Source organism: Sminthopsis crassicaudata, chromosome 4, assembly GCF_048593235.1.
Source record: "Sminthopsis crassicaudata isolate SCR6 chromosome 4, ASM4859323v1, whole genome shotgun sequence".
Lineage (NCBI taxonomy): Eukaryota > Metazoa > Chordata > Mammalia > Dasyuromorphia > Dasyuridae > Sminthopsis > Sminthopsis crassicaudata.
The window spans coordinates 223,197,087-223,220,529 of NC_133620.1; the positions used below are offsets into that span (position 1 = coordinate 223,197,087).

At 34.4% G+C, this 23,443-nt stretch overlaps 1 protein-coding gene across 1 annotated transcript in view; it reads right to left on the reverse strand.

The window, feature by feature from the left end:
* SPACA1 (sperm acrosome associated 1) overlaps positions 1-23,443 on the reverse strand; it is a 37,655-nt gene that overhangs the window by 10,288 nt on the left and 3,924 nt on the right. Inside the window, exons 4-6 of the mRNA XM_074265425.1 lie at positions 12,926-13,027; positions 11,421-11,527; positions 10,890-11,025 (exon numbers count right to left, since the gene is read on the reverse strand). Of these exons, the coding sequence (XP_074121526.1) occupies positions 10,890-11,025; positions 11,421-11,527; positions 12,926-13,027 (345 nt within the window). The remainder of the gene's footprint in view (positions 1-10,889; positions 11,026-11,420; positions 11,528-12,925; positions 13,028-23,443) is intronic.

Here is a 23,443-nt window from a genome sequence, read left to right on the forward strand (position 1 = left end):
GCATGTGTATATTCTTTCCTCTTTTTCTACATGTATGAGAAAGAAAATGAAAAAAAATAATGACTGATATTTTTGATGATGGCATTGGATTCACCTTCTATATCATGTTAGTGTGTTCTATTACATATATATATACATATACACACATACACATATACATATATTTCAAGCTAAAACATCTGTTTGATAAGTAAACTATTAAAATGGTTACTTTGATAGTGTGGTCCAACTATCATTTTTTTAAGTAAGCCAATTGGCACAGACATTTGTTCTGCTGCTTAAAATTATTGAAAATACTTTGTCATACCAGATGGATTTACATGTGAATTCTACCAAACATTTAAAGAACGATTAGCCCCAATGCTATATAAACTATTTGAAAAATAGGGGATGAAGGAGTCCTACCAAACTCCTTTTATGACACAGACATGGTACTGATACCTAAACCAGGTCGATTGAAAACTGAGAAAGAAAATTATAGACCAATTTCCTTAATGAATATTGATGCTAAAATCTTAAATAAGATATTAGCAAAAAGACTTTAGAAAATCATCCCCAGGATAATACACTATGACCAAGTGGGATTTATACCAGGAATGCAGGGCTGGTTTAATATTAGGAAAACTATTAGTATAATTGACCATATTAATAATCAAATTAATAAGAACCATATGATCATCTCAATAGATGCAGAAAAAGCATTTGACAAAATCCAACATCCATTCCTACTAAAAACACTTGAGAGTATAGGAATAAATGGACTATTCCTTAGAATAATCAGGAGCATATATTTAAGACCGTCAGTAAGCATAATATGCAATAGAAATAAACTGCAACCTTTCCCAGTAAGATCAGGAGTGAAACAAGGTTGCCCACTATCACTATTACTATTCAATATAGTACTAGAAACGCTAGCCTCTGCAATAAGAGCTGAGAAAGAGATTCAAGGAATTAGAGTAGGAAATGAGGAAATCAAACTATCACTCTTTGCAGATGACATGATGGTATACTTAGAGAACCCCAAAGACTCTGCTAAAAAGCTATTAGAAATAATTCAGAATTTTAGCAAAGTGGCAGGATACAAAATAAATCCACATAAATCCTCAGCATTCTTATATATCACCAACAAAATGCAACAGCAAGAGATACAAAGAGAAATTCCATTCCAAACAAATGTTGAGAGTATAAAGAATTTGGGAATCCATCTACCAAAGAATAGTCAGGAATTATATGAGAAAAATTACAAAACACTTGCCACAAAAATAAAGTCAGATTTAAATAATTGGAAAGACATTCAGTGCTCTTGGATAGGCCGAGCAAATATAATAAAGATGACAATACTCCCCAAACTAATCTATCTATTTAGTGCTATACCAATCAGACTCCCAAGAAACTATTTTAATGACCTAGAAAAAATAACAACAAAATTCATATGGAAGAATAAAAGGTTGAGAATTGCAAGGGAACTAATGAAAAAAAAAGTCAGAGGAAGGTGGTCTAAGTGTACCTGATCTAAAGCTATATTATATAGCAGCAGTCACCAAAACCATTTGGTATTGGCTAAGAAATAGACCGATAGATCAGTGGAACAGATTAGATACAAAGGACAAAAAAGGGTACATCTATAGCAATCTAATCTTTGACAAACCCAAAGATACCAACATTAGTGATAAAAATTCATTATTTGGAAAAAACTGTTGGGAAAACTGGAAATTAGTATGGCAGAAATTAGATATGGATCCATACTTAACACCATATACCAAGATAAGATCAAAATGGGTCCATGACTTAGGCATAAAGAATGAGATAATAAATAGATTAGAGGAACAGAGGATAGTCTACCTCTCAGACCTGTGGAGGAGGAAGGAATTTATGACCAAAGGAGAACTAGAGATCATTATTGATCACAAAATAGAAGATTTTGATTACATCAAACTAAAAAGTTTCTGTACAAACAATACTAATGCAAACAAGATTAGAAGGGAAGTAACAAATTGGGAAAATATTTTTAAAGTTAAAGGTTATGACAAAGGTCTCATTTCCAAAATATATAGAGAACTGACCCTAATTTAAAGAAATCAAACCATTCTCCAATTGATAAATGGTCAAAGGATATGAACAGACATTTCTCAGATGATGAAATTGAAACTATTTCCACTCATATGAAAGAGTGTTCCAAATCACTACTGATTAGAGAAATGCAAATTAAGACAACTCTGAGATACCACTATACACCTGTCAGATTGGCTAAAATGACAGGAACAAATAATGATGAATGTTGGAGGGGATGTGGGGAAACTGGGACACTGATACATTGTTGGTGGAGTTGTGAAAGAATCCAGCCATTCTGGAGAGCAATTTGGAACTATGCCCAAAAAGTTATCAAATTGTGCATACCCTTTGACCCAGCATTGCTGTTATTGGGATTATATCCCAAAGAAATACTAAAGAGTGGAAAGGGACCTGTGTATGCCAAAATGTTTGTGGCAGCTCTTTTTGTTGTAGCTAGAAACTGGAAGATGAATGGATGCCCATCAATTGGAGAATGGTTGGGTAAATTATGGTATATGAAGGTTATGGAATACTATTGTTCTGTAAGAAATGACCAGCAGGAGGAATACAGAGAGGCTTGGAGAGACTTACATCAACTGATGCTGAGTGAAATGAATAGAACCAGAAGATCGCTGTACACTTCAATGCTGTATGAAGATATATTCTGATGGAATTGGATATCTTCATCATAAAGAAGATCCAACTCACTTCCAGTTGATCAATAATGGACAGAAATAACTACACCCAGAGAAGGAACACTGGGAAGTGAATGTAAATTTTTAGCACTACTGTCTATCTACCCAGGTTACTTATACCTTCGGAATCTAATACTTAATATGCAACAAGAAAATGGTATTTACACACATATATTGTATCTAGGTTTTATTGTAACACATGTAAAATATATGGGATTGCCTGTCATCGGGGGGGAGGAAATGGAGGGAGGGGGGATAATTTGGAAAAATGAATACAAGGGATAATATTATAAAAAAAATTACTCATGCATATATACTGTGAAAAAAATTCTAAATAAAATAAAAAACTATTAAATAAAAAAATCAAGTTAATAAATAAAAAAAGAAAATACTTTGTCAAAACAAGAATGATTTTTTTTGTGTTATAGCTGACAAAAGTCATATAACCCATTGTCAGAACTAGTCCTTGATTTAGTCTTCTGATTCAGCAGCTATATAGCTTTAAATTTTACTTTATCATGTGGCTGTCGAGATTCTCTATGAGAACTAGTAAATAGCATGTCGAAGGAAGGAAGGAAGGAAGGAAGGAAGGAAGGAAGGAAGGAAGGAAGGAAGGAAGGAAGGAAGGAAGGAAGGAAGGAAGGAAGGAAGGAAGGAAGGAAGTGAGGGAGGAAGGGAGGGAGGAAGGGAGGGAGGAAGGAAGGAAGGAAGGAAGGGAGGGAGGAAGGAAGGAAGGAAGGAAGGAAGGAAGGAAGGAAGGAAGGAAGGAAGGAAGGAAGGAAGGAAGGAAGGAAGGAAGGAAGGGAGGGAGGAAGGGAAGAAGAAAGGAAGGGAGGGAGGAAGGAAGGAAGGAAGGAAAGAAGGAAGGAAGGAAGGAAGGTAGGAAGGAAGGAAGAGAGGGAGGGAGGGACAGGAGGGAGGGAGGGAGGGAGGGATTTATTAAGCATTTATGTGCAAAACACTGTGCTAAATTTTGGGGGATGTAAAAAAGACACAGTCTGTCCCTACTCTCAAGCAGCTCACATTCTAATGGGGAAAACAAAACATATGGAAGATTTAGGGTGCAAGTTACATGGAAAAGACCCCTGGTCCTTAGAGTATGATGGCAAAGTAGATGTTAATGTTGCCTCTTTAATGCCATTTCCACTTATAGAATATCAATTTCTGATATTGAATCATTTGGCAGTATTAATAACATTGATGTTAAGAACTTTTGGGGGAGGGATCTTTAGAAGATGTTGCTATAGCCCCTATAAGAAAAGTTAACAGGTTTTATCCCCACAGTGGTTTCTTTCGTAGAAATATGGCTACAGGCACTGTGCTGTAAATATGGGTATTCTTGAGATTCTTGCATTCAATATCCTGGGCTATGTCCATCAGAATATGAAGTGAAATGAGAATCCAGGTGGTAGTGATGGTGGTTTGACTTGCCTGGTACATGCTACCTCTATCTGTCTGTCTGTCTGTCTGTCTGTCTCAAGGTGCCTTGATGCTTCAACTAAGCTGGCTTCCTGCCCCATATGTAGTAGTTGGTTGACAGTTGCCAAGAATGGCTAGTTGCTTCTCCCTAGGAGCTGCTTTTCCATATGATGATTCTGAGGGCTGGACTGGAAAGCCAGACAGATGATCTTGAATACAATATCATTCCCAGAATTCCTGAGCCTATCAATGAAATGGAATCTACTACTTTCCAAAGCAGTAGCAAACATTCTTCCAGAAAGAAAAAGAGGTGGGGCTAATAAATAATGAAACAGATAGAGGACTTGAGTTCAAATATGGCCTCTCAACACTTATTAGCTAAGTGACCCTGGGGCAACTTGCTTAGCCGCAATTGCCTTTAAAAAACAAAGAAATAACGAAAAAGAAAATTGTGAGGTTTTTTCCCCCTGTGAATTTTTTTTAAATATATGTGATTTAAAGAGAGCTCAATGAGGAAATTTATTTTGCTAAACTATATATATATATATAGATATAGATATAGATATATCTATATATATATTTGTTACAAGGATTCTTTTCCTTCAGAGGGCTAGGAGGTAAGAATCCATTTCAGGTTTTGTAACTTACTGTAGGTTGGTTCACCAAGGTCCCTTTTCTATATTCAATAGCTAAGATAGACTTATTAAATACATTAAGATTGTGACTGAAAATGAAAATTCAGCTATATAATAAATCAAAAACATACCTTTGAACTAAGGACAGGAAAAGCAGTCCACAATGGAGGCTAAAGGCATTTGAGAGAAATGTACTTGAGCATATTGGTATGATAATTTTGCTCTGGTGGGTATCACAACTATCTACATCTCAGCTGAAGTGGCCAAAATCCAGGCTTACTCATTTGCATCTCAATAGATTGAGCTTGTTAGAAAAGATACAGGAATATCAAAGAGTGTATTTTGTATTGACTCTGAAAGCATTGGAGACTATATATGTGGGTGTGTTTACATATAAATATATGTATATGTATATATATATATATATATATATATATGCTTGTCTCCCAGACCAATAAATTTGAAGATTTCATAAGGAATCCTTTCACCTGGCCCCTAACTTATGACACCTTTATCACAACTAGATCACTACTAGAGCTGGATTTCAACATTTTCCCATTGGTGTAGAGGGTTAGTAGGGAAAGAAAGATAGATTCTTGTTCATTCAAAAAATAAATTTTAATTAAAAGATATTTTTAAAAGTTGCAGGACATCTTAGAGGGAGAGACAGAGAGATGAAAACAGAGAAACACACAGACAGACAGATAGAGACAGGCTATTAGAAAAAAGCTGAAAATGTCAGCATCCTTTTAAAAAACATATCGGATCATAGCTATTCCCAGTGCAAAGGAATAGAATAAAATGAAAAAGAACTATAAATTGTATATGGAAGATAATAATGATCCAGCTTTCATAGTATTTGATGCCCTTAGGACATAATATTATAAAAGGCTTTTCAAAGAAGAATCAGGAAATAACAAAGGCAAAGAAATAATCATTTGGAACATACACACACAAAGTGAGTAAAATAAAGGCCAGGAGGACAAGAAAGTTAGTTGCCAGAGAGCCTGAGAAAAATTTCTGATAGCTTTAGAGCTCCAGGCTGTGATTTTTTTCTTCTTTTTTCCTTCTAGATAAGTCTAGAGGGAAAAGAACCAATTCTCCCCAAAGGTTTTTTTATTTTTTTAAAAAAATTTCACATGGTAGGGAGAAGAAGAGTGCATTTAAAGTTATTTTAGTTTTTGGAGTATTGGAATTTTGTGCTCTGAATGGAAGTGTAAAGAAATGGGGAAAAATTATGTACTTCACTTAAAGGAAATCCATTTGTGAAGCCTTCCATCATTCCTCTGTCCCAACTCTGGTGTTAGTGCTCTCTTCAGTTTATCAAATTATCTTCTCCTATTTGTCCATGTGACTAATGGTCTATTTGTCTTCATTGTCCTTGATTTCTCTACAACATAGCCATTCTCTATTCCCTTAGTTTTCATTACAATACCTGCCCCTTATTACCTTCTTATTAGAGAGTCCCTACTCGGTCTCCTTTGGTAAGTCATATATCATTCTTTAAAAGAAGGAGTAGCCTGAGGCTCCAATCTCAGCCTACCTCTTATCTCTATCATCTTTCTCTATCCTTGATCAACTTCCATAGGTCTAATTATCATATCTATTCAGGTGATTTCCAAATCTATATAGTCAGCACTAGTTTCCATCAACAACAGCCTTTTTGGACTTAGCCAACTGATATTATTATCATTATTATCAAGCTCTACATATCCAAAAATAACTGATTTCTCCCTACACTCATTTAAGCTTCTAAATTTCTATTGAGATGCCATCCTTCTAGTCATTCAAGTTAAGTATCTCAGACTCATACTTTAAATCTTTTCTTTTCTCATTCTCTATTTCTAACTCATTTACAAGTCTTGATTTTGCCTCTAAATCTCTTATATTTGAGGCTTCCCTACTCACATGGATAGCACCCTAGCATATGACATCATCACCTCTCATTTAGATTATTGTCACAACATTCTAAGTGTATGACTGCTCTCCAGTATCCCCTCTGCAATCCATCCTCCAAAGACATGCCAAAGTGACCCTTCTAAAACATATAACTAATGATGTCATTCATCTGCTCAAGGACTTTCAGTGTCCTTGTACAAAAGACAAACTTCTCCTATTGTTCTTAAGCTTTTCAGTCTGCTTCCAGGCTACAGGTTTAATATATTATACCATCTTAAACACTGTGTTCCTACTAAAATCATGTACTTGCAATTCTGTGAACTCAGCACTCCATCTTCCACCTTAAAGTATTTGCACAGAAATATTCCACACATGGAATACATTGCTTCCTTGCCTTTGCCTTTTAGAATACATTTTAAAATCATTTGGTAACCTTTAAGGATTGGCTCATGTGCTAATTATTAGGGAAGCCTTTCCTGAATCCTCTTATTAATGCCTTTTCCTTCCTCAAATTATTAAGTATTTACTTATCTATTTTATATTCTATCTCCTCCTCAATAGAATCAAAGCTCTTTAAGAACAGAAAACAATTTTTTGTTTATTGTTTGATCTTTGTGTTCCTAGTGCCTAGACAGTGTTTTGTGCATAGCAGGAGTGAATTGAGTCCTTGTTGGATATAATTTGCAAAATTAAATTAAATATGCTGAAATCTACATTTAAATAGATAATGGGTCATCAAAAATGTTTTCAGAAGAATGTTTTTGACCCATAATATTTTAAAATTTGAAAAAGAGCATGCAAAATTATAGTGGGGAAAATGCTGGATTTGGAAATAGGAGATCAGTATTCAAGTCCTTCTCTAGCACTGACTACTTGTATCACCTTGAGCAAGTCACTAAATTAACACACTCTTAGTTTCCTTATCTATAAAAGGGTCCTGGACTACATATCCTCTGAACTCTCTTTCAATTCTTTATCTATGATCCCATGGTGTCTAAGTTTGCCCTTAACATTATATTTTTTACTTAAAGTACTAAACCAAGCCACAAAGAGTTAAGCAGCTATATTCAATAAATAATATGCTTAAGTTTTTAGGTGTGCATTCTAAAAATTTACTTTCTATATCTTAAAATTAAACCTGTACCTTGAGATACAGGGAGTTATAGAATATTAGTCTTAAAATCCATTAGTATAGGATTCTCTTCTCATTGGTGGAGTTCCAAGCCTTGCACCTGCATGAGGGGCAGGGTGAAGTTGAGGAGAGGGAGAGGGAGGAAAATTCTCCAGTCTCTGCAATCACTCTAGGCACTTCTGGCTTTGTGAGAAGGCTGATACCAATCCCACTTCAAGTTTCTGAAGCAAGAATAAGACCATAGAAAGTCCTGGGAAGAAGCCAACATCAGAGGAACTAGCAGTCTTTATCATGTCACTATCTCCATCTTGCTATACTGAACACTTAGGAAAATTTTCTGTTGGATAAGATCTGGAACTTCTCTTGGTTGAGTTGAATTACTTCACTCCTAATGTGAAAGCTCCTTCATTCTGTGTTGTTTGGAGTATATTCTCCTGTGTATACTTTCTCTGATTTCTAATTTGCTATTGACTAAGAATTTCTTTGCTACTGGCTATGTACAATCTCTGTGGTACTGGTATTTGGTGGGAAGGAAGTCAAGCCTTGCATATAAAGCATGGGTCCTCCTTTTCCCATTAATGAACAGCAATCAGAAGGTTAGTTTGAACCTGAACACTGAGTCTCCTAAACTAATAATATTTAAGGGAGAAAACAGATGTAATTCTAGCCTGGTACTCCCTTCTCTCTGAAGAAAGCAAAGTGACCAAGCTTCTCAGCCCAACCTCTTGTATATTCTCAAATGACAGGAATTCAAGTGTTTATTAGAGAGGGGTAAGAATAGAAGAGATTCAATATATTTATTTTTCCTCCCTTGAAGACATGTCCATGTTACATATAGAGGGGCAGCCCCTAACCATAAATAAATTTGAAAGTCTAGGCAACAAATAGAACATAACTTTTTCCCCACATAAATTTATAACCACAAATGGAATACAGTTTCTGAAAAAATATTTTAATTTCTGGTATAGAATTTGTATTTGGTAATATTTTAAATATTAATGTTTCATTAAGTACAAGTCATAATTTCTTTAAATATGTAATTTTAATTTTTGGATGTTTTCTGATATGTCATGAGTATCCTATTTTATTTAATTAATTATGTTGAAAGTCTTTTTAATTTCCAGGTCCCCCATAGTAATATATTTTTAATTTTAAAAATGGAAATGTAAGAGAATTTGTGATTCTGTTTACAGCTTTTCAATAAAATTATGCTGCATGAGTATTTATAACTTCATTGCTAGCAAGAAAGAAGTCAGTAAACAAGCAATTATTAAGTACTTACTATGTACCAGGCATTATCATAAGTGCTAGGAATACAAAGACAGACCAAAAAAATTCCACAAACAGCCTTAAGGGAGCTTACATTCTAGTGGAAAAGAAAACATGCATTGTACATCCAAGAAATATACAGAGGAGATGAAAGGGAATCTTAGAAGTGGTGAGAAAAGGGGGGAAGGGTAGGGTGGGAGGGGGATCTAGAAAAGCCTCTTATAGAAGGTAAGATTTGATATGATTCTTTAAGGAATCCTGGGAAACAAGGGGGAAAGATGAGAAGGGAGAGAATCCCAAGCATGGCAGACAGCCAATGAAAAGGCACTAAGATAGAATGTTGTATGCTAAGAATAGTAAGAAAGACAGGTGTGGAGAATAGTAATGTGGAAAGGTAAGGAAGAGTCAGGTTGAGAAGAGCTTTACATATCAAGATTTTATATTTGATCACAGAGGTAATAGTTAGTTAGCTACTGGACTTTACTGAGTGAGAATAAAGAAAGTCACACCTGTGGTTATAGAGCTGAGTGGACTGGCATGGTAAGAGATTTTAGGCAGAGAGATAAAGTGGAAGGTTATTAGAGCATTCCAGGTATGAAATGATGAAAGCTGTGTGAGTTGCTGTGTGAATGGAAAGGGAAATATAGAAGGGCTGTTTCAGTGCTGAGGGGAGGGTGGATTGGCCTGGTAAGAGATTTGAGGCAGAGACACCAACTAGAAGGTTATTAAAATATTCCAGGTATGAAGGCTTATACCAGGTAAGCTGCATGTGAATGGAAGAGAAAGTATAGGAGAGCTGATCTGAAGGTAGAAAAAATAAGACTTGACAACTAACTGGTTATGCAAAGTTAAGTGTAAAAGAGGGATTGAAATGACATAAATTGCACAGATGATCTCAAGGAAAAAGCAGGATCAAGTTCACCAACTTCACTCTTTAATTTTCAATCTTGAGATATATATATATATATATATTTGTATGAATCATATTTTGGAAGAAAATTCCTCACCCTAATCAAGAAGTAGACTGAAATCAAGATGTGACAAATAAGGCAGAGGAAAATGAAAAAATGGCCCTAAAATAAAGCAGATCCCAACAGTTAGCAACAGAAATGACGCAGGAGAGAACAATTTAGAAGAAACAATGGTAAATGGCAGTACTATACATCAGAGAAATTAGAACAGCAGAGAACCTCAACAATTTGCAGTAGCTCACTGACATCACCAGACAAGCAGATGACATCAATAGTTCAGTGGAGAAGCAAGCAGCAACATCTGCAGCAAGGAAGAATTTCAAAGAGTCTATAGATATAAGAGTATGAATTGTGCTGGTCATATGTATTCCCTGACCGTGTATATGCCCTCTCCCACATGTGCCACCCTTGTTACATGTATTTTTATATCTGTGTTGCCTCTTCTATCTATAGTTTTAGAATCTTTGGTGTGGTGCATTCTTATGCTTATTGGCAAAGGGAAAAAAGGAATTTTTGCCTTTTATTTTTACTATGCAGCTGAATTAAGTAGGAAATCTTGCTCTGGGGAATCTTCTGGCTCATCTGATAAAATGAAATACTGGTGAGAGCTTGTGAGCTGTGATCTTAAATATATACTGACATGATATGCACCTGGGAAACTGGATATCTTTCAGAGTCCACAATGGAGAGGGGCTAGTTTACATAAGAAACATATCAATTTCATGAAGTGAGATTCATCAGAATCCATTTTAAAATATAGAAATTATTAAGAAAAATCCAAACAAAAGATGCAAATCAAAGAATGCTTAAAACTTACCATCCATGGTATATACAGTATACTTTACGGAAGCAATTATTTCGTTGTTTTCTGTTGTATCACATTGGAATGCTACAGGATGAGTTTCCCGGGATACTTCAAGGATAGCTGAGTCATTGGGAAGAATGAGGGCTTGCTATTTTAAAAAATAATAATAAAAGGCAACAAAATAGAACATTTTTGTATGCTTATAAGAGAGAACAATTTTAGTCAACTAGAGAATGGTTATTTTCTTTGGTTATTCTACTCAAAATAAGATTTAATAAGGTTTCTTTCTGAAATTAATACTTTTTGAAATGAAGTTGTATTTTCATAATTACTAAGGGAATGAACTAGCACAAAGTTTGGCCTATTCATCTATTATTTTTAAGTGACAACAAAGAAAAATTCTGTTTATGATAATAAAATTATATTTGTTATTCCTTTTAAAAAACAGCTTTTGTGGAGAAAGTTGATCAATAATCATTAGACCTAAGAACCAAATAAAATGCTTTATTATAAAACACTAAATTATATGGATTGATTACTCACCTGGTCTGGAATGAGCATTTTCCATATATACCTGAAACGGTTCTCTGGTGGTACATAAACACAAGCAAGCCTCACTGTAGAAAGGCTTTCTGAAATTGGTTTGCCCCCTAAGGAAAGAAAAATTTAGTACATAAAGATCTCCTAAAGTTTCTGTGAACATCATAAATTGCTATATAAAATATTTCAAAGCACTTTTGATAAATATACATACATGTGTATATGCATATGTAACTAAGATTATAACTGAATAGAGGAAAGAGACAGAGGCACAGAGAGAGAGGCAAAGAAATAGAGGGAGGAAGAGAGGCAGGAAGGAAGAGAAGAAAGGAGGAAAAGAGGAAGGGAGGAAGGGAAAGGGAGAAGGATAGGAAGAGGAAGAGGGAATGAGAAAAAGAAAGATGGATGGATGGAGGGATGGATAGATGTATGGATGGATGGATAGGGTAAAACAGGGGTACCTAATCCTGCTGTGAAGAAAATAATTCATTTCTCTAAAGTTCTAAGATCACCAGAGATTAGTGTCTAGAGATTCAATTGCCATATACCTGCAGCAAAAGCTCTGAGCCTAGTGAAGAAAGGTCTAATTTCTGATTGTACTCTGAGAAGTCCAGCAAATTTTGGAAAGTAAGATATAATGACAGCAACTAGCTTAGTGCTACAAGATAAGACTTTAATGTATAACATTAGATCCCAGGTTGATTGGCTGAGGCCCACTATTATACCCAGAAATGATGATATAAAACAATATGGTACAGAGCAGATTTAAGTCTAAGGTTGGAGTCATCAAAGACCTATTCTCTTCCTTACTGGAGTATGGAGACCTCATTGTGTTAATGGAATCTGACCTATAAAGCCATTTAACAAGAAGGTTTCTATCTGAAATATAATACTTTTAAAAATTAAGTTATTGCATTCTGATAATAGAATTGCTATGCCCTGAGAATGGGGCTATGATAATGCAACAATGCAATGTATTATTTAGAATATTTTTAATATTACAAGCACACGTAAGTTCCTGAAACAAGATAAGAAAGCTAACTTAATTTACAGAATAGTCTAGGGTAGAATGACATTTTAAATATTACTGATTCTCCTATTACAGTAGGCAATTTTTTTCAAATTTTCTTTTTTATTATGAACCTAGCAAACATGAAAATTGTATATTAAAAGAACAGAAATGGAATATATGGATATGTATACATTTATATGGATATATATATCATATGTATATATATATTATTCTATGTATATATACATATATATGTATATATATTTAAGATATATATATATATATATACATATATATATATATGTTCAGCCATTTTCAGACAAAGATACTGGAATGGTTTGATATTTTCTTCTCCAGTCCATTTTACAGATAAGAAAACTGAAGTAAACAAGTTATTGACATACTCAAAGTCACACCATTTATAGAATATTTCCCTTCTGTTTTTCCAGAATAAATACTTCTACTGCGCCTTGCTCGAATACTGACTCTTACTTACATCCACAGTCTATTGGTCCTCTGCATTCTTCCACTCGAAGAACACATTTTGATTCTCCTCCAGGACATCCCTTTGTTAATATAACTTCTCTGATTCCAATGCCTTTAGTAGGAGGAAAACAAACATGTAAATCACCATGACTTTTAAAAATCACTAGAGAGTTTCCTTCTTTTTTCTATCAACTCCTTCCCAAGTGTAAATCTATGGCCTTCTGATGTTTATATTTATTCTTAAAGTTTATAACTCTTGCTTCAGGCTCTCTATGTTGAATTATTCTATAAATACTTCCTTTCACATGTCGCAAGTAATTTAATTAGCATAGAGGAAAGCATAATATCTCTGGAGATATAATGTTTTCCTTAAAAGTCATGTTTTGTCTGTCAAATATTTGCATTCTTTAACATTTTCCAAACTATTTAGTGTTCTTAAATCAACTCAACACTTTACAAAGGTAGTAAGTACACAGGCTCATTAGCCTGGTTTCTCATTACTCAGAATGCAATATGCTGATGATCTACAATGTAGTCACAGGTTGAAAAAAATTGCAATAAAAACCTTTCATTTCCCCATTTGACTTTTTAATATCAAGGAAAGTCTTAATTTTCAAAGCTAATAATGTGAAAGACAAAGAGAAGAGAAAGATTGAAGGTGACATTTAAAGGACTCCATTTGTATCATGGAAGGATGAAAAATTTATATATCATTAATCTATATAATGTATAATTCACTATCAGATTATATATAAATATGTAAATTTATTATAAAATAAATATTACAAATTTTATTTTTCCCGCATCATATATAAAGTTTGCTGTATGATCATTTGTAGTTCATGGAAGATTAAATGAGAATTGATTTTCTATGAGTTCTATGAGTATCAGCTGCACTACTTTTGGAAAAAAATTTCTCATCCTGCTCAAGGAGTATACTGAAATCAAGAAATGGCTAATGATACAGAGGAAAAAAAATTGAAAAGATTAAGTAGATCCCAGCAGGTGACACCAGAAAAGCCTCAGGAGGGAACAATTTAGTATAGACAACAGCAGATGGCAGTACTATACATCAGAGAAATTAGATCAGCAGAGAACCTCACCAATTGGCAACAACTCATTGACATCACCACACCAGCAAATGACATCAGTAGTTCAATGGAGAAGGAAGGGTCCATAGATGCAGGAGTATGAGTTATGCTGGTTATGTGTATCCTCTAACCATGTATGCCCCAGGAAACTCTATTGGAAAATTTTATTACTCTGCAAGATTGAATTAGCTTTGTAGTCACATCTCATCAGTATTCTCTGCCCTTCTGTTTGGATGCTTTTTACTAGGGAACAGAACCATAAGCTCCAAAGCCTCCATTTAAGCACTGGCTTTCTCCCCATTTCCCATCAGTTGGTTTGTCTTTGGGCCTCTTTGCATTTCTCTATCATATCTCTACAGAGTGCCTTCTCCCCACTTCTAAATCCTACCCTTAATTGTCAGCTTCCTGCCTTCCTCCATTAGAAAGAAAGCTCCTTGAGGACAGAGACCATCATTTAAAAAAATTATATTTGTATCTCAGTACTTAGCACAGTGTCCAGCATAAATGTTTATTGGCTATTGACTGACAGAAAAAGTCTACCTATTCCAAGGAAATGAGCATTCTTAATTGAAAAAAAATTACTTAATATTGCTTCAAGGCCAATTAAGTGGCATTGATATGTAATTCCACTGTTATTTTCATGCAGTAGTCACTATACTTGCTGATCTTGATATCAGATACTGTCAGAATTCCAGGGCCCAAAAATAAATAGATGGTTCCTGGACCCTTAAAAAGAGAAATGATGATTACTATAAGAAAACATGAGTTCATGCTTTGTGCTACCATGTGAACTCTCTGCAGTTTCAAAAGTAGAAAATACTTGAAGCAATTGAGCATTGTTAATAGTTAAAGAACAGAGAGAATCTGAGAGTATTGGTGAATAGGTGGGAATACTAGCCTTCTTAGACTTAAAAAAGGGTGGAATATTTCTATCTTCTGCTAATTAACATAGTAATAAATAATATGGGAATAGAGAAACCTGGAATAGATTAGCTAGGGATATTTTTAAGACTTAGCTAAGAAATTGGAGAAGTTGGGGCACAGATAGTGGTTTATCACTTTTGCTTATTGAAGGCCAGAAATTTAAAAGAGAAAGGAAAATAACTGGCTACCCTAGACAATAATGGCAAGAGATGAGATTTGTGGCATAAGATGTGGGGAGCAGCTAAATGGTACATCAGATAAAGAGTATCAGGCCTGGAGTAAGGAAGACTCATCTTCCTGAGTTCAAATCTGGTCTTAGATACTTATTAACTATATAACCCTATTTATTAATCTATGTAGATACATATAAACTTATTATATATAATATAAAATTTGTTATAATTATATATGTTAGATTATATATAAATTTATTATAAATATTATTTTCCCCATATTGTATATAAAGTTTGTTGCAATTAGGTGTATGATCATTTGTATATGATGGAAGATCAAATGAGAACTAATTTAACTTAATCCTGTTGCCTCAGTTTCTTCATCTACAAAATGAGCTGGAGAAGAAAACAGCAGTTACTCTGGTATTTTTGCCAAGAAAACTTCAAATAAATGAGTCAGACATGCCTGAAAATAACTGAACAACAACACAATTTGGCACTTGATAAGGGATAAATTATATCTAATAAGAGTAAGTTAGGATGGATTTTCTCTTTAGACTGGCTTGTCTGATTAAGAGGCCTTTAAGCTGAAAAGAGTGAGGGAGAATGAGTGTGTAGATATAGCTACTAAACAATGAAGAATCAGGTATGACATTAAGAAAAACAGTACTAGAGAAGTTCATAAATTCAAAGGACATAAGAACAATGAAGAGAAACAGAAATAATATTTTAGTCTCACATATCTATATGCCTATGTCAAAATTGTGGGTAATAAACAAAAATTTACTAGATGTTTTACTGTTTTAACTCAAAGTAAAGATGGCCTAGTCCTATCACTGAAACTTGACTGGAAAATATTCGTGATTAAAATGTATTAATGATAGTTCATAAGAATTTATTAAATGTCTCATTAAAAATACCAGGTCAAGTGCTGGAGAGAAAAGAAAATTACTTTCCCTCAAAAATCTTACATTTTTGGGAATGGGATATGATATACCATGTACAATACACAAATAAGTTAATACGAAGCATATACAATATAATTTCAAAAGGAGAAACTCTAGGGAAATCACTTGACCTCAATCTGTCTTAGCTTTTCCATCTATAAAATTAGAATAATAATAGCACCTACCTCCCAAGATTATTCTAAGGATAAAATGAGATAATTTTTGTAAAGTTACTTTGAAAATCTTCAGGCACTAAATAAATGTTAGAGTTTATTATTAACAATTGACAGTATCAGAAACAGCCTGGTATAAGAAGTGGTATTTGAGCTGATTTCTAAAGGAAACCAACAATTCTGATAGACAATGGAAAAGAAGAAAGGAGAGTGTTTTAGGCAAGGGTTATGCAATGACACGGAAGCAAGAGATTGCTATGAACAGGGAACAACTAGCAGGCTACTAATTTTGTTGGGATGAATACTTCTGAAAGATAATCATATAAAATAAAAAAAAAAACCAGGTAGGAGCCAAGTGATAGATAATTTTAAAAACGAAGGTGAGCACTTTGCATTTCATCTTAGAAGTAATACAGACATTAGCTTTTTAAATAAATGAATGAGATGATCTCATCTGAATTTTAGAAATATCAGTTTAACAGAGGATGCCTTAGAGAAGGAAAGATGCCAGAAATAAAGAAGCCAAATATGAAGCTATTGCAATCATCTAGGCCAAAGGTGATAATAATTAATCCAACCCTTTCTCAGTCCCAATTTTGTCATCAGTAAATGTGAATGATAATAGCACCCACTTTGTTATGGTTAGGAACAAATAATACATGTAAATTGTTTTTGCAGGCTTTAAAGTGCTACAAAAGTATAATGAATAGATGGTTGGTGCATGAGATAATGTGAAGTTAGATAAATAACACTTGGTGACTGATTAAATATGGGGGAAGGAGGAGGGATAACAAAGTCAATACTGACTGATTCAGAAATTGGGAATCTGGACTCCTGGAAGGAGATTGATATTCTCAGGAGAAACAAGGAAGTAAGGAGGATGGATGGTTCTGAGGGAAAATAATTGTTTGGGACATGTTGAAGTTTACATGTCAATGGGATATCCAAGTATGAACATTAAACAGACAGTGATATTTCAGTCCCAGAGTTCAGGAACATGATTATGATGAATATAAAGATTTGGGAGTCAACGGAATAAGGATCATAATTCAACTCATATAAGGTGATAACATTACCAATATAGAGGAAGTATATAGAGAAAAAGATCTAGGCTAGATGTTTAGTGTATGTTTAGTAGACAAGAGATGGTCCTAGTGAAGGAGTCTAAATGATACTATCAAAAGGAAAATCAACATGGAACAGGGTAATGGAATCTAAGAAAAGAGAACATATTCAGAAAGATAGGATAGCTGAAGGTGTCAAAAGCTAAAAATATTGAGTAAAGTAGTATAAAGTCTGAGAAAAGGCTATTGAGTTTAGCAGTTAAGAGATTGTTGATAACTTTCAAGAGAATAGTTTCTAACAAGTGGTGGGATTGAAAATTAGCTCTTCCTATTGAAAAATGAATGGGAGATTAGGAAATGGGGATAATGAGCAAGGAGTAGAATGACTGACAAAAAGGGGAGGTATAGGATAACATCTTAAGGAAATAGCAGGATCAATTCAGGATCAGTTGGGAGGATAGAGTGTGGAGGGAAGGAATTAGTAGATGAAAGGAAATTGAATGACAGAGACAGAAATAATGTGAGAGAGAGAGAGAGGACAGAAGAAATAATCAAAATCAATGGGACAAGTTTTTGGTGGAGACAGGAGGGAACAGAATCAAGTGGATAAATAGACAAGGTATTTTCAAAGAGTAATGCTCTCTCTTCATCAGAGGTTAGAACAAGGGGAGAAAGAAGGAAAGATATTAATGTATGAGTTATTAACAATAATAACAGAGCTCATAAAGAATTCTCTATTTTTATGGAAAGATCTTCTGCTCATAAGGAAAGGAAAGAAAGTGATGGAGAAGTCTAGAGGAGAGAAGAGAAAATACAGAATAGACTCTAAGTAGAGTGTCAGAAAGAAGTCTGAGAAAATTACTAAGAATCACTAAGAGTCTAAATGCAATTAGATAAATTCAAAGTGAACTCTCTGGGTCCAGTTTTATGACTTTTTTTTACTTTTATAATATATAAAGAGGACAAAACAAGGAAGCATAATTAATACTTCAGATCCCTGAGTCAGTATCCTCAAATATGTTAATAGGCTTAAATAAAATGCTAAATCTAAAATAAGGAATGTGGAATAAATGTTGAGGCTCAAAAAAATCAACTCAAAAGTACAGAGGTAGAGAAGGAAATGATATGTGATTAAAAAGAAATTCATCAGAACTTAGGGATATCATGTACTGCAATCTGCAATTTGTCTATAATGTAGTAGTGAAAAATTGCCTGGGAGAATAAAAGGTCATGTAGTTTGATGGAGGCAGAATTTGAAGCCAGATGTTCCTACAACTCCAAGGTACCAATCCTTTGACCAATATTACCTTTCTTAGGTGCTCTTCCATTGTATAAATGGAAGTTTGAAGCCCAGAATGAAAAAGTCTAATTCCACTGTACTTGAACTCTTTTCATGAAACAACAGTAGTATTATTTCTGAGTCAACATTTAAAATTTCAGAAGGGTTTTGACAAGTTGGAATGAATCCAATGGAGATGAATCAATAAAAGCTAGAGTAGGTCTCAAGGAAGTTGACCAGTTTAAGATGGAATTCAGAGGAGGAGGCTAACCAGTATGATCAGGGAACTCAATGCTATATGCTATCTAAGGATCAACTGAAGAAATTTGGAATTTTTAGCAAGGAGAAAATTCATAAAAAACTATGACAATTGCCTACAAATATCTGGATATATGTAGAAGTGGCATTAATTTTTTTTTTTACCCCAAAGACAGAAAGGAACAATGTATAAGATTCAGAAAGTTAAATTTCAGTTCCACATAAAGAAAACACTTCCTTAAAAATTATACTCTCCAAAAGTGTAATAGATTATCAAGAGGGGAAATGAGTTTTCTCTCACTGAAGATACTTACACAGATGTTAGAATGTTAGATTTATTCTTTGGACATGGGTTGCTATAAATCACTTCTATACTTCTACCTATTTCGACTCTCCTACTGAATAGGGAAGTCTATTGTCTATGATAAGGGAAGCAAATGTGTTTACTCATAGAGTCACTAGTTCTCCAATATACACATACTTGATATCTGTTCCCATTAGGTTGTGATAACACCAAAAGTCCTAACTGTATGCTACATGTCTGAGGGTAAGGCATTAGATTTGCACAGAACCTTAGCTTGGATTTTGACAGAAGAGGATGGAGCTATGGGCATAGATAGAACAATAGCTCTGTTGTGGATTTCCTTATCTGGAGCAAAGATGGAACGATCCCAATGGATGATTGATTGAACCTGAATTTAGGGCTTCTACATCTGCTAGAGATAAATGAGAGTGACCACATCAAGTCTGCTATAAAATTCTCAGTCTACAGTTTGGAGAGTAAGTATTGGCAGATACAACCAATTTTTCTTCAGTGAGGCTAATTGGTTCCAATCCTTCATGATGCAATTACTGACAAATAAGAGTGAAATAAGGCCCAACAGACCCTGCATTTATTCAGTATCTCAGGGATACTGAAATGTTCAAGGTTCCACTATCAATTCCATGACGATTGATTCCTGTAACTTTTCTATATAAATGCTACCATTACTGCTGGCTTAAGCAGCAAGGAAGAAACCTTTGATCCTATATTTTAGTTCAGTTCAGTGGATATCATTTTCTATAAATAACATGCATAGAGAAAGGATAAAGCACAAAAAAGACCAAGTATCCCTATTGGGAGATCTAAATTCCAATGCTTACTCCCTATGTGATCTTGGGCAAGTCATTCAAACTCCCTGGTTATGTTTCCTCATCTGTAAATTGAAGGCATTAGACTAGATTACTTCTAAGGTCCGTGACAACTCTAAATCTATGACCTATGACTATGATGGATCCTTGAGTCCAAACTCATTTTATAACCTATGGGAAATTATAGGATCATTTAGTTAGAATTGAAGGAGACCTCAATAGTCATCTAATTTAACGCGTTAATTCTTAAAATAAGAAAAATAACTTGTTTAAAGTATGGGGTAGAGCAGCATCCAAAACCCAAAATTTCTTAGTCCAATAGTCTGGCACAGTTAGATTAGTTTCTGGTAAAAAAAATGCACATTTTTAATCATCAGAAGATACTTCTTTAGACATGACACCAGTTTCTCCTAATGTTCATCTTAGCATATTTTCCAAACATAAATGAAATATAAAATCACATCTTTAATTCATCAACAATTCATTCAAGCAAAGTACTCAGGATTATGGGACTAAAACTCCTGAAATAGTTGAACAGACAACATGGAATCATGGAATGAAAGATGGAGTGATATTTAAAATCATCTACTCCAACTCCTTCATATTTACCTTTCATCAAAGTGAGTTCTATATATGTTTATAGTTAACTGTAATTTGAAGTCATCTACCCAAACTCCCTCATTTTACATTTAAGGAAACTGAAGCTAGAAACATTAATAGGTTATAAACAATAAAGACAGGATTTAAACCCAGGTTCTCTGGATTAAAATCTAGTCCTCCTAATAATATACTAAACAGTCTCATATATTGTGCTATTTTATTTTATCTGCACATAAATTATAGCTGTCCTGTTTTCTCCATTCATAGGGCCACCAACTTAGTTTGGGATTCCTCCCCTCTCACTCAGACCATTTCAATAGTCTTGCAATTGACCTTTCTTTCACCTATTTCTTCCTTCCTATAATCTTATCTTCAATATAGCTATCAAATTGATATTCTTAAAGCATAGGTATGACCATTTCTTTCTCTTACTTAAGATTTCTTTTTGCTTCTAAGATGAAATGTAAACTTCCTTGCCTGACACTTAAACCCTTTAAAATTTGGCTCCAATTTCCATTTCTTGACTTGACATTACCCTCCTTCATTCAGTCTACAGCATATTCCAACCATACTGTGCTATTATTTGCTGCTCAGTATTCCATATCTAGCCTATATGCCTTTATACCACCTGCTGACTTCATGTTTCAAATATATTCCCTTTTTACCTCTGCCTCCTAGAATCCTATTTTCTTTCAAATGATAGTTCAGGTACTACCTCCTCCAGGCAGATTTTCTGATATCCCCAGTTGTTAGTCCTCAACCAGGTAGAAATTATATTCATTTCATATCTATCTTGTATGTATTTATGTATGTACATGTTGTTTCCCCTAGTGGAACATAAGCTCGAGGACAGGAGTTGATTTGATTTTGTCTTTTTGTCCCCAGTTTCCTCATCTGTAAAATGAACTGGAAAAGGAAATGGCAAACCACTCCAGTATCTTTCCCAAGAAAATCCCAAAGGGGATCACACAGAGTCAGACATAAGTGAAATGATTCAATAACAACAATAAAGGAACCTCATGAGGATGGTGAGATTGGAGAAAAGATAAAATATCTAAGAGACTCATGCACAATGTCATAGATTTAGAACTATATGGACCTTAGAGATCATCTACAACTCTCACTTAATAGATTAGGAAAATGAGGCCAAGAGAGGTGATGTGACTTTTCATAAAGGCACAAAGTCAGCAAAAGCCAGGAATTGAACATGGGACCTCTGACTTAAAATCCATTGCTATTTCCACTAGCTGCATTGTTTTCAAATCTTTAAAAGCTGAGAGCAGGTGAGTGGCAGTTCCAGGGCAGTAGATTTTGACTCTGTATTAGGAACTCCTGTTCAACAACTAAAGCTGCCAAAAGAAATGGAGTGGAGCAGGCTTTCACAAGAGTGCAAGATGAGGATAAATGACTGAAGGCATCTCATTAGAAATGCTGTAGTCAGGGGATTCCTAACCACAGTAGTAAGTTAAGATTGTAATTTCCGAGAATCTTTTTATGTAACAATCTATAGTTCTATGAACAAAGGATAGAATGAAGGAATTTAGTCCAGGAAAGAATACTTTTCATTGGAAGCATATATTCCTCCAAATATGTAGCATGAGAGCCAATGCAGCATAATGGAAAAAGAGCCAGCCTCTGAGTCAGAAAAGCCTAAATTCAAGCCCTGGACTTTGACACATATAGGCTGTGAAACTGTCTGCAAGTCACTAATCTATCAGTGTCCCAGCTAACCATTTAAGACTCAAAGTTAACAAAGAATTACTGATCTGTATTATTAGAGGGTTTCCTGCCCACGAATGAATAGTGCAATGAAATTATAGGTTTGGTCCCAAAATGTGTATTATATAGTTTGAGAAGCTTTTATATTTCTCAAAGATAACTTACAATTTATCAAATGAGTTCTCAAGGGACAAACACCAACCATATGATGACAGTGCCAGAAATCAAAGATCCATCTCCACCTGTTATGAATATCATGTGAAGACAGCAAGAAACAAGTGTAAATTGCAACTAGAAACTCATAGGTTTAATATGGAAATGCTTCTTACTTAGGGATTCCTATCAAGAAGAGAGTAAAAAGATTGGATCTCAAAAAACTTTTGATTAAAGAATCTAGCTGTCTGAATAGCTAACTATATACACTAAAGGAAAGAAATAAAGTGTTATAATTGTCTTTTACCAAGCTTAAGAATTCTGATAACCCTAAATATAGGACATGGAATTCTATGTCTATATTAGCTCAACAGGAATTCTCCATCTCATGACATTGTTCAGTACTAGCCCTCCCCCTCTTCTCTCTCCTATCAGCTTTTTTCCATATCTTTTGTCTGTTGCCAAATCCACAGCAATTAACCTGCTCTCAAGAGGGCAGATTCCATTCAGAATACAGTTAATTTTATTTGTGAATATATAGTACTGTCAGGGCAATGTGGTCCATACCATCTGAGGCCTTATTTCTCCATCCAAGACAGAGTTTATCTCTACAAAGAGCCAACAGCTATTCATAGAGAGAGCAAATATTCAGAGTCAGTCAAAGGTCTGAAACATTATCTTTCCCATAGTACATAACTCTTTTCTACAATGTATGATCCATGACCTACAGTTTGCAAAAATGAAACATGAAGGAGAAACTGCTATCAAGCTTATCAGGGAAAGGGGATCAATTTGCCAGCATTAAACATGGGGAAACATCTTTGATCTGCATTGGAAGATTTATTTTCTTAACACTTCTCTGATGTTCACAAATGAAGAAAATTGTTATTTAGATGAAGGTAGGTCCTGAACCACTTAATAAAGGAATTTACATTAAAATTAAGCTTTTTTAAATGAAAAAGATATGCTCCTAACTTTTAAGGACAATAGGCTCAATTTTTTGTTAATTATAACCA